Here is a 12861-nt window from a genome sequence, read left to right on the forward strand (position 1 = left end):
TTTGGTTTAAAGATTTTACGCATAATCTCAAAGAAGACCCTGTAAGACTGCACGCCTGGGTCTTGTTGCTTCTTCGGGGGACCCATTTTATTGAGGAGTATTAATCTTTTGGAAGCTGTTAGTGGTTTCCACATTCTCCCAAGCACTGGAAGTGCTGAGTAGCTGATTGTCTCCCAGGGTCCCACTGACAAATTCTGCCCATCAAGGGCTTAAAAAACCTCTGACATTTTAAAAGTGATTTTTAAGATAGAATGATATCTCTCTCTCTCTCCACCACCGCCCCTTCCTCCTTCCTCCCTCCCTCTCCCTCTCCCTCTCTCACTCCCTCACCTTGATTATTCAGAGAATATAGAAAGAGAATAGTGGCCACTTGAGATATAACATTTTAGCATGTTGAGCACCAGAGGGCAGTGTGACACCTTTAAAGAACATAACACCACTGCTCAAAACTGAGGTAAGGTTTGCACAGGTGGATTTGCACTGAGGCATCCCTCCTAGCTCTATGGAATCTGGAAAGTGATGTATCAGTTTTCCTTAAGTCAGAGGTTAAGCATCCAATCTTCTTTTCTTCCAAGTAGATGGATAGTGTCTTCCTTTTTTAATTTACAAGAGAATGCGGCAATACTAAAGACATGAAGAGGATCCCAGATGTCATCCGAGGCCAGGTGAGGGTAGGCTGGGCAGTGCCTGCTTCTGGTAAAGAAGAATCCCATAATGGGGTTCTGTCACCTTTACAAGCACAGTCAGAAACCTGGATTCTCACATGAATGTTACTAGCTCTTCCATCTTATTAAGTAATTTTTAAAAGTTCAAAACACATTATTATCAAGTAGGCTGAATTTGGAATGGGAAAAAGAGGACACCATGAAAAAGGTCACAGGAGACAATATCTAATTACACACAGCTCGTTTTGTGTGTATTCTCCCACTCAATCCTTACCACCAATGAGCTGTCAGGAGGGTACTATTATACCATAGCAGTAGGTTTTGCCTGCCCAACACGAGTCTCTCCTTCTTTTGTTCCAGCACCATTTTCCCATGAGCGCTGGGTGGAACAGATCTTACCCCTGCACTGCAGAGAGCAGCCTGTGTGTTGGGGCTGACTAGCCAGGAGGCAATGGCATGGCTCAAGTCAGACCAAAGCAAGACTGCTGAGAAAGTAGCCTTCTTTCACCTGGAGAGTTTCAGCTGGTAGGAGATAAGCCCAGAGCCGTCCATGGCCACTTTGCCACAATGTTAGGGGGCCCCTGTGAGAATGAAGCAAGAAGATGAAGAGCAGAGCTTATAGAAGAAGAAATGTAGGTGTCTGATGACCTTGTTCCACGACCTGAGTCTAGCTGTGCTTGAGGCACATTAGGCCCTGGGTCTTTCTGTCAGGGGCTCCAATATAACCTCTTTCTATACACATTAGTCTGAATTGCAACAAGAGTCCTGGCCAAGTTTCAGGGAAGAAGATGGAACTAATGGACAGACCCACAACTTGGACCAGATTCCCTGTGTCCCCACCGCACTGTGCTCCCTCCTCATGGTTCAGCGAGACAGGTATACAGCAGGAGCAAGACGTGGGTGTGGGCGTCACATTCTGACTTAGTGGGGAAGCAGAACGCCTATTTTTTTTTTTTTTTTACATCTCTGTTAAATTGTCTGCATGCAACTAAAAGTTACCCTAACATATAGGTCATGTTTTCATTACTTGGTGTCTGCCCCAAGCCTGTGTCCTGACAAACCTGCCCAAATGCCAGGAAAGGGCCCCTGCGTAGCCCTCAGGTTTCCCACAGCGTCTCGCACCTCTGGCCTGTTTCTCCTCCACTCCGGTTTCTGCCTGGTTTGCAATTCCTAACTTCAACTCCTTACTTTATCAGGAAAACTACTTAGCTCCATTTCATGAAGGGTTTTTCCAAAGGTTCTACCATTTTCTTTCATTGGGAACACATTCCTTTGTTTCCTTATTTTGTGTGACTCTGCATTGGTTTCTGTGCATTAGATCAGGGGTTATCAACCTGTATTTGAAGCACACTGACCCCCTTTGGCAGTCAAACGACCCTTTCACAGGGGTCACCTAAGACCATCCTGCATATCAGATATTTGCATGACGATTCATAACAGTAGCAACATGACAGTTATGAAGTAGCAACGAAAATAATTTTATGGTTGGGTCACAACATGAGGAACTGTATTTAAAGGGCCAGAAGGTTGAGAACCACTGCATTAGATGAAAACAGCCACCTCTCCTAGTCAAAGATCAGCCTTCTGAAGGAGATAAACTTATCATTCAACCCTGCCCTAGCTCTTGGTTGTCTCTCAAACCTTTGTGACTGTCCAGGCAGCCTATGTTAGTTTTCACCGCTCCCCAATGTGGAGGGTGTGCCAGGACCAGTCAGTGATTCCAAAGAAGAGGATCTCAGTCAGCAGCTGGATTCCAGCTGACTGGAAGCCAGACACGCAGACCCCAGTGTTTAAAGAATACAAATACACATCCTGCAGGACCACAAGCATAAGTCCCATGATCCACCAGAGCCCGGCCAGCTGGAGATATGCTCTGGGTGACAGTTGCAAAAATCGGAGTTCTAGACAAGTGTATAAGCTCCGTTTTGGGAGACACCAGTGAATGGTAGCCAGGCAAAGGGAGAGCGCAAAGGTGTGTCCCCCAGCCCACGTTCCCTGAGAGCGAGCACCCTCGCAGGCTCTAGCTGTGTGCCTCCCTGAAGCCTGCCCGGAAGCTCCAGACAAGTAGGCCTCCCTCACAGAAAGAGCGCACCTCCGCTCACCCTCTGACGGTCTATGCTGCATCCCAAGGGGCGGTAGCCTGTCAAGAACTGTCTCTACAATTGTTACAGTCCCATGAGTCCAACAACTCAAGCCCTCTGGCCACTAGAGCCAGGAAATCAAGAGCTATCCCCTGAGCAGCGGCCACAAAAACCAGGTCACCAGACATAAAACCAGGACACAGGACATGTGTAGAAGCCCCCCTATGGGAGATGTTGATACTCCAGAGTGCGGCAGAGGGAGGGGGCAAAGATGGGGCGAAGATGGGGCTCCCTGGCTGGAGCCAGGAATGGGGGAGTACAAAGATGGCACTTACTGAAAAAAAAAAAAGAATAAGAAAAGAACAAATTTAAAAGAGAGAGAGAGAGAGAGAGAGAGAGAAGGCCCCTACCTACTTCAGCAAGGCAGAGGGAGGCAGGAAGATGGCACCAGCCAGACTCCATCCCCAGAGAGTATCCCAGCAGGTCCTGCCCCTCAGACCTGTGCTTTAAAATTAGCAAATGCGTCTCTTTCACCCAGCGTCTGGGCATTTTTCAAAGGGCTGCTTCTGCGCTGGGCCCTGGGGAGGGTCAGTCTGGGCACAAGCCCTTTAAGAGCTGCTCCTCAGCCCTGGCCAGGGGCTCGGTTATTTGGATATCCTCCTGTACTCCAAAAGGCTGTGTGTTTAATTCCTGGTCAGGGCACATACCCAAGTTGTAGCTTCAGGCATGTACAACACATCAATGTTTCTCTCTCTCTCTCTCTCTCTCTCTCTCTCTCTCTCTCTCTTTTCTCTCTCTCCCTCTCTCCCTCCCTCCTCCCCTCCCTCTCTGTGAAATAATTTTTTTAAAAAATAACACATACCCTTGGGTGAGGATTAAAACAAAAAGAGCTGCCCCTCAGTTTGCCTTAGCCCATGGGTCTCCTGGGCATGAGCCCAGCTGGTCTTCAGAGGCAGATTTTGGGGGGCTCATCTTTCTGGTGCTGGTCTTAAAAGTTGGGGTGTGAACCTTTTGCTCCTCAGGAAGAAGCTCCAGGTTTTGAGTTTCCTCCCAACTGTGAACCATTGCACTGGGTGGTTAATGGCCTTCCCTACCTGCTTCTGTGTGGTTTCCATTTTGTTTGGTCAATGTGAAGGAGTTGCTCCGCCAGTTTTTAGGGTTTTGCTTTTAGAGGAAATAGTTCCCTCTGTAGCTGTAGCTTCTGTTGTGTGCACTGGTGGAGGTGGGTTCATCATTTCCCCTCCAGAAAATAAGTGCACTTAGAGTGACGTAGGTTTTATGTCTCATTAGCTGAGCCTTAGGCAAAGTACTAAGCTTATTGGCCTACATTTTGCTTATCCACAAAATGAGAATAATTATAACTTCTTTGTAATTCTTGCAAGGAGTCAAGGAAAAGGTTTCTAAGTCACTTAGCCCCAAACTTGACAAATAGAGCTCCTGGATAAGTCATTATAACTGCTTAAGACTATCAATCACTTTCAAATATTTTTAACTAACATGTGCAAATTGTATCCATTGATAGGATATGAAGGATTCCTGAAGATCTTTACTGGCATTATTCTATTAGCCCAATTTGATGTAAAAATGTACTTGGATAAGGTGTAATTGCATGGAGAAGATACACTAGGGCCAGTGGTCGGCAAACTGCAGCTTGCGAGCCACATGCAGCTCTTTGGCCCCTTGAGTGTGGCTCTTCCACAAAATACCACACGCGGGCGCGCATGTACAGTGTGATTGAAACTTCGTGGCCCATGCACAGAAGTCGGTCTTTGTGGAAGAGCCACACTCAAGGGGCCAAAGAGCTGCATGCGGCTTGAGAGCTGCAGTTTGCCGACCACTGCACTAAGCTAAATGCTTTTCTTGGATTTTCTCCTTGAAGTTCACTACAATCATTAACAACATGGTCAGTGTTCGCATTTTATAGAGGAGTGCAATTGAGGCCCAGAGAGGTAAACAGTGCTCCCAAGGTGACACAGGGGTAAGGAGCAGAGCTGGGATTTGAACCTAGATTTTTCTAACTCCAAAGTCCATGCTCTCAACCTCTTTTCTTAATTAAACTTCTGACTAAAGTTGATAGGCATTACTCTTGAGCAAATCCAATTTAATAAGGCTTTAGTGAGAATTATCTTTGACATTTTGGAGGGAATTCTTTTCTTTCTCCTATGTGTCTCCTTTTTAGAATCTAAATGTTTCAATGTTAAATCATACATATTAATAAATAATGAGAGGAATTGAACAACTTAATGAGAAAACTTTAAAAAGATTATTTGGATGTGTTGCCTCCAGTCAGGGAATGGAACCACCAGAGGGAGGAGATGGGGAGTGATTAACTGATTAACCTGAGAATTTACATGCATAAATGTATAGCCCAGGGACACAGACAATAGAATGGTGAAAACCTGGGAGGGGCAGGTTCAGGGTGGAGGGTGTCAATGGGAAAAAAACAACAAACAAAGGGGACATCTGTAATACCTTCAACAACACAGACACATTTTAAAAAAATAAATAAAAAGAACAAAGTTGAAGTGGGAAAAAAGGAGATTTGGATTCAATAGATCTCTATGTTGTTCATCACAAAATAAACATATTGTTAAAACACAAGGAGAGGGATTGCAGGCAGTCAATGCACAACTTTTCAATGATGGGATCTGGTGAGTCTGTTTCCTTCCTTGCCAGGCAGGCCTCTGTGCTGAAACCCCTGCTCCTTTGATGTGGGTGTCATTCTCAGACCTTTGATCCAGTCTTGGCTCTTAAGCACATCCATCCTCAGTCTTAGCGTTGTGCTGAGAGCCTTCATTGTGGCGCTTTCAGTATTACTTCTGTTCTAGCTAAGTTTTCTGATTTGAGAGGCTTGCCTTTGCTTGATCTTCAGAAAACCTGCCTTTTCCCTCCCCAACATGACTTTTTATTAATAGCTGTGCAATCTTGATTGCTTTTGCCCTTTTGATGCAGTTCTTTGATCGTCTGAGTCTAAAACTCAAAATTCTCTCTTAACATTCATGAACCAGGCAATGCACTCTTCCTGGTATTTCTTCTAAATTCCACCCTTCCTTCCTCCCAATTATACTTGGAACAGCCACATGTAGGTTTAGCCTTTCTTAATCATATTATTTCCTTTTTATGCTGTCCTGAATATGAGGAAACAATTGAGACCCTTTCCTGACCCATCCAACCCTCATCCAGGGTTCCCGCTAGTGCGCTATACATAAAGGCAGCGACACCTGAGAACAGTTCTCATCTTGCTTTAGCTTTTATGTTCAAAGATTGGCCTGCCAACACACATCCCATCTCAGGACTTGCAAGGGCTGGACTATCCAGAAACCTTAATTGGAACCTACTACTTGCTCCTCCTCATCAGGGAAGGGGGAGGAGAGTTTCCAGAATAGCAGATTTATGGTGTAGTAACCTCACTTCCCTCTACCCCCTGGGGGAAGGCAGATGTCCAGCTGGGTCCTACCAACAGAAATGAGAAGACCCTAAGAAAAAGCCTGTGATGTTTGGCAGTGACTCGGCAACCTGGTGCAAGGCCCCATCTTACACACTCAATGCTCTGCAGGTCTAAAGAACATCTCTTGGAAAGTGGGGATAGGTAGAGATATGCCAAGATTCTCCCTGTGGATGATGCCAAGGTCATCCTGGGGTAGACAGCCTACACCAGTGGTGGGGAGTTCAGGGTCAGGGGGATCCAATGGCCCTTCCCACAAGCAATAAAATAACCCCACAGAGTTGTTTTAAAATAACTGTCTGGTAGCTTCAACTATCTGGTAGCTCTAATGTTCACCATCAATGAGAAGACTGGGGAAGCCTTGGTGTTTAGCAAATGAGTGGTGAGTGAGATGACATCAAGACAGGAGGAGAAGAGGAAGGAAGGCAGATGGGGAGATTAGAAAAGGGAGAGGGAGGAGAGGGGAGCAGGCTGCACAGCTGTAGGAAAGGTCGGATGTGTGTGGAGGGGAGATGTTTAACCTGTCATGACAGTTAAGAATTTAATAACCAGATTAGACAAGAGTCACTGAACTGGACTAAACTCTCCAATTGGACTCGAATTCCATTATTGGGCAAGATTAAGTTTTCTCTCCCTCAGCCCCCTCCCGTGAGTGGAAATGGAGTCCAGAGTTATTAGAAGAGATAAAGCCATTCCGTTTGCACCTCACCGAGCTGAGACTCCTCCATAAAACCAGCTACACATAAAATCTCAGACTTTCTGAGTCGGCTAGACTCTCAGACACAGAGATTGTTTTTTCCTTGCCTGTTCCTCCTCCTGGCACCTGGCCCTCTGCCTCTACATAGTAGAGATGATGAAAGCTAAGAAACAACAGGGAGGCTTCCTAACTTCATTTCAGCATCCAAATGAAACACCCCAATTTCTGACCTAGCCAACTCTCCTTTTCAGCTTTTTCATTTAAGAGGATGTTATTACAAGAGTAAAGCTCTTAAGGATAAAGCAGCCGGTGACTGGAAACTAACATTTGTGTAGTGAGGCTGACATACTGCTTACAGAGAATGACTTGGTAGCCTGATTCATTATTCATTGAGTAAGTGTAACACAGAACTTCCTGGGGGGGGGGGGGGGGCACCCCATGGGTTCTGAAACCATGTTTGAACTTCACCTGGAGAGGTATCCCATTGTGCTCTCTCAGAGGCAAGCCTTTTACTGTAACCAAGGTTAACTCAGATTTATAGTGGTGTGTGTTAATATTTGCCTTCATCCAGCAGGACATTATATATCTGCATCATTTCTGTCTCCGTTCCTAAACCCAGCAACGGCTTATTGTACATGGCAAGGCCCCCTTCTTCAGGTGTCTTCTTCTGTAAAGATTCCTCTGGGCTTTTTGCAAATGATCTGTGATCCTGGCCAAGCGCCTGTATACTTCATTTCTCAGAAGCATGCTTCTTGGAGCATTAAGCTGAGTGTGTATATGTGTGTGTGTGTGTATTATACACATCCTCAGTGGCAAGTCTTACATGCGCCCCCGAAGGAAAATCAGAATTGGAAGGCTCACAGAGAACAGGAATGAATAGTTTAAAATTGCTTTTGAAGGGATTATGACAGCCCCTTCTCTACTTAAAAGTGGTTTTAAAAGGTTGTCATTTTGTTCCTTAATATGCCTGTCTCACTTTGTATCTTATTAGTTCCAGTTTTGTTGATATTGAGGTGTTTTTTGGCAAAGTTAATGCAATAGTCACACACAGTGGGGAAAGGGGACTAATATTTGGCCTTAGTAAGAGAGAATCCTATATAATAAAAGAGAACCATGCAAATTAACCATCCCTCCATGATGCCCACCAGCCACGCCCACCAGCCAATGAGGAGTGAGTATGCAAATTAACCCAACAAAGGTGGCAGGTTAATTTGCATACACAGGCACCAGGCAGCTGGGGGCGGGGGAAGCTCTGGCCTGTGGCCACTTGCATACACACAGGTGCCAGGGAGTCGGGAGCAGGGTGGTGTGTATGGGCACCAGGGAGCCAGTGGTGTGCACGGACCCCGGGGAAACTCCCACCCAGCTGGCGCACATGCACAGGCACTGGGGAGTCAGGTTTAGGGTGGTGCACACAGACGCTGGGGAGCCGGGGCAGGAGCTTCCCCTGTGTCACCATGGTGACGTGGGGAAGCTCCCACCTGGCTGGTGCACGCAGGTGCCAGGGAGACCAGGTTGGGGTGGGAGCTTCCCCCATGTCGCCATGGCGATGCTGGGGAAGTTCCTGCCCAAGTGTGCGTGCCAAAGAGCCAGGGGGCGGGGTGGTGCGCATGGACACCGGGGGAGCAGGGTGGCATGCGTCGATGCCAGGGAAGCTCCTGCCCGGCTGGCGCACGTGCAGGCACCAGGGAGCCGGGGTCAGGACAGCATGCGCAGATGCCACGGAGTCTGCGTAGGGGCGGTGTGCAAGGAAGCCGGGGGAAGCTCTTGCCCCACTACAGTGCGTGCACAGGCACCGGCGGAGGTATTCACTCCGTGGCCGCACATGCGCCTGGCCAAAAGGCCCATGTCTCTGAGACAGGCATCCTCGGGAGCCAGGCCACCTGGAACCTGTAGGCCCATGCCTAGACCCAGAGCGACCGGGGTCACAAAAGGTAAAAAATAAAAGGATAGAAAATGAGAAAGACAAGATACATTTTTCCAAAATATTTAGATGAGAGCTGGAATGGACATAGGAAGAAGGAAGAGAGTTGAAAGGGTGTGTGTGTGTGATCAAGAAACACGCTGAGGCCCCAGTTTGGCTCAGTAGATAGAGCATTGGTCTGCGGACTGAAGGGTCCCAGGTTCGATTCTGGCCAAGGGCACATGCCTGGGTTGCAGGCTCAATCCCCAGTGGGGAGGCATGCAGGAGGCAGCCGATCAATGATTCTCTCTCATCATTAATGTTTCTATCTCTATATCCCTCCCACTTCCTCTCTAAAATCAATAAAAAAAAGTATATATTTTTTAAAAAGAAACACCCTGAGGTAAAAATAACCACATTGTTCTAAGATGGAATTAACCATCTTGATCACTAAGATGAAAGAAAGTGGAAAATGCTAGTGGAAGTTGAAGAACAGTACTCTGCCTGAAGGAGAAAAACCAAGAAATGAAGTGATGTCAATCAAGTAATTCCCTACCCCACTGGTCAGCAAACCGCGGCTCGCAAGCCACATGTGGCTTTTTGGCCTCCTGAGTGGCCTCTTTTGTGGCTCTTCCACAAAATACCACGTGTGGGCACGCATGTATAGTGTGATGAAAACTTCGTGGCCCATGCTCAGAAGTCGGTTTTCGGAAAGGAGATAGACGAAACAAGCATCAAGACGAATGTGGATGGGAGAGTTGGAAGGGGTCAACCTCAGCAAACGTACCTCAATCAGATTGAGGACGTTTTTAGCAAAGGCCAGCTTAGGAGTACCCTAATTAAGTTAATAACAATGTACCTACCTATATAGTTTAAGTTTAAAAAATTTGGCTCTCAAAAGAAACTTCAATCGTTGTACTGTTGATATTTGGCTCTGTTGACTAATGAGTTTGCCGACCACTGCCCTACACCATCCAGCAGGTGTTGCTGTGTGCCCCAAACAGCTTTGTTGCTGCTTAGACCAGAGAGGAAATAATGTGTAACACATAAATGTGAAATAAATAAATGTGTAATTCTTACACCACAAAACTCCAGAGTAGTTCAGAAATTAATAAAACAAGAACTTTAACACTGTTCCTTTAATGTAAACTTTGAAATAACTTACATTTTCACTTTTGATTCCAAGGGCTGTAGATTAAGGTGATAGTTTTCAATATTATTCTCCATATCCATGGCCAACTGGTGACTGCAAACAGAAATAATGTCTCAATATAGCTAAATCCAGAAAAGTAACATTTATAGCAGTAATACTGCCAATTTATATTTATTTTTAAAAGCAGACACATATTCAATTTTTTTTCATTTTAATTTACTAACAGAGTCCTACAAATTCCTATTGATGGATGATGGATAAATAACCATACCATAGAAATAAAATGTTGTTTTTCCCTATTACCTTTTCTGTTCTTTTTATTTCAACCACTCAGTTCAACATTCATATCTAAGGCATGAAAATCATTTCCCTTAAGTGAAGAAAAAAGCAGAATACTGAACCATTTCGGGGGGGTTGGGGGGGGGAGGCGGGGTGCGGGATAAAAAGAACGTTATAAATTCCATGGCAATGTCTAACTAGTAAGTTGTAGTGAGGATCTTATTCATCTCCAATGGTGCCACTGCCATCGAATCTTCCCCCTTTTTTATCTTGTAAGCTTTTCCAAAGCTCCCACTGTGCTCAACGCATGAATCTCTGCCCTGGAGAAGGGCAGAGGTAGACAGTAACTGCTCCTAATGAGTGTATAAGACAATCACTGGGTGCTACAATGGTCAAGGAAGGCTTCGCAGAAAAGGTGGCACATGAGCTGGGTTTTGAAGAATGGACAGGAATTAGGTAAATTTCTATGTGAACGGTAATACATATGAGGAAGACATTAAAATAAAGGCATAGAGTTGAAAAATTCAGGCTATTGTTAGACCATAAAGATATCTATTTGATGGAAGTGGAGGGTAAAAGTCAGAGTGTAAAAGGAATAAGTTTGGATAAGCAGGAAATGAATAGTCATCGGCCACATAATGTGTGCAGCTGTCATAGACATTTTACATGCATTATTTGATTCTCACAGTAGCCTTTACCAGTTATTATTTTCCCCAATGCACAGCTGAGAAATCTGAGGTTCAGAGAGTTTAAGTTAAACTTAGAAGGAACCACATTAAAACTCAAGTCTCACTACCACAAAATACTGCTTGGAGGATTTTAATATCACACTTATTAAACATAATTCTACTATCTGTGGTTTTCATAAGTAAAGTATCTGACAGCCCAACCCAATACACATGCATGTGATAAAGGTGTGTGTGTTTAAAACTGAAACAAACATTTAATGAAGCATTATTTCCCCAATTACATATGTTGTTCTCTGGTATTTTTTTTTTACTATATTTCAAATATTTTTTAAGGTCAGTGGTTATCCATCAAATTGATTTAATAAACCATCAATGAATTTTGATCTTCAGTGTGAAATCATTGCTTCAGGAAAACATATAGCATTTTAACCAGGACAACATGCTGAATAGATATTTAAGGATGGTTTGCAGTGTCAGTGAGCAAGGAGAATAAAAAATATATATATTTAGAAAGGTATTCAAGTTGGCCGGATAATGAGGACCACAATTATGGTGATAGTAAAGAAAAGAAAAAGATGAGAGAAAAAACATTGTGCTGGAGGCATTATTAGGATAATGCACTTATCTCCCCCTCCTTAGAAAGGAATAAGCAAGTGATGGGGAAAATATGGTAGAGCAGATAAATTCACATATGGCCACTAGGTGGCGCCATCATCCCAAGATAGCTTTGTAATTACCCAGCGGGGAAGTTGAGGGGCAAGGAAAAAAGCACCCCTGTGCTGTCGGTATTCAGGGTCCATTATATATTCCATCCTTATTCTCTCATTTTGATATGTTGGCTATATTCTGTGCCTGGAATGATGTAAAGCATGCAGGACACAACGGTGAAAGCACTAGACATGGTCCCTGTTCTTAGAGTTTTACAATTTAGGAGAAGATGAATATTACATAATTATAAATGCAATGGACGTTATTAAAGGGACCTAATCAACGGTTGGCAGGCATATAAAGTCTCAGTTTTGTAATTCTATGTTCTTGTAAGGACAACAGCCTTATAACAAGGATACTTTTAAGATTTTGTAAATTAAACCCCCAAATAACAAATTATTGAATTGAGCAATAGAGGTATATAGGTGAGGTGTTGTGGGGGCCTGTAGCAACCAAGTTTTCATAGAGAGCATTTTTTAATAATATTAACAAATTTGTTAATTTGGGGTTACTATTTATACATCTTCAGCACACTATAAACTACAAATGCCTGTAGGCTTAAATTAGATAATGTTAGGGCATGGTATCAATAATTGCCTGTGGGTAATGACATGATTATATGTCAGGAGAATATACAACTTGCAATCACACATTTCATACCAAAGACCCAGCCCAATCCAATATATATATATAAAAATAGCTGTCAGCCTTAGGTCCTACATAAGTGTGTGTGTGATTATAAAAAACAATAGAGTCATAAGCAGTCTCCTAGTCAATTGCTCTTCTCTGTTGCCTTCAAAGCGTGTGTGTGTGTGTGTGTGTGTGCGCGCGCATGCGTGCATGTACACAAATACACTCAATTGGCCCTATACGTGGTCTCAAGCAGAATGGAGTTACAGCTTCCCCTCCCTTCACACGGACTGCCTACCACAAAACCCTGTTGAGCATTCAGAATAAATGTAATGTTCCAAGGGGGAATAACCCATCAAGTGCTATGACACCGCTCTCGCTTAACTTACGGTCATTTCAAGTAGCTGAGATGATTTACATCAGCACCTAAGTCAGCTACAGCTTTAATGAAATGCTTAATCGGCTCACTCACAGTACACCGATTTTTCAATCAAATCTGACAGCTTTCAAGGACACAGCCCTGCCCTACAAGCAGACCAGAAAAGTCTCCAGAATTCCAGGCAAATGGGTCTAGTTGTTAGGGCAGGCAGCCACTGTTTGTCTTCCCTCTG

The 12861-nt window shown here is 44.4% G+C and overlaps 1 protein-coding gene across 1 annotated transcript in view; it reads right to left on the bottom strand.

Annotated features, from left to right (window-relative positions):
* The window catches only part of IQCJ (IQ motif containing J), a 162530-nt gene that overhangs the window by 3179 nt on the left and 146490 nt on the right, over positions 1–12861 (bottom strand). The window contains exon 3 of the mRNA XM_015565385.1: positions 9957–10037. Within this exon, the coding sequence (XP_015420871.1) occupies positions 9957–10037 (81 nt within the window). The remainder of the gene's footprint in view (positions 1–9956; positions 10038–12861) is intronic.

This window comes from Myotis davidii, unplaced genomic scaffold, assembly GCF_000327345.1.
Source record: "Myotis davidii unplaced genomic scaffold, ASM32734v1 scaffold570, whole genome shotgun sequence".
NCBI classification, from domain to species: domain Eukaryota; kingdom Metazoa; phylum Chordata; class Mammalia; order Chiroptera; family Vespertilionidae; genus Myotis; species Myotis davidii.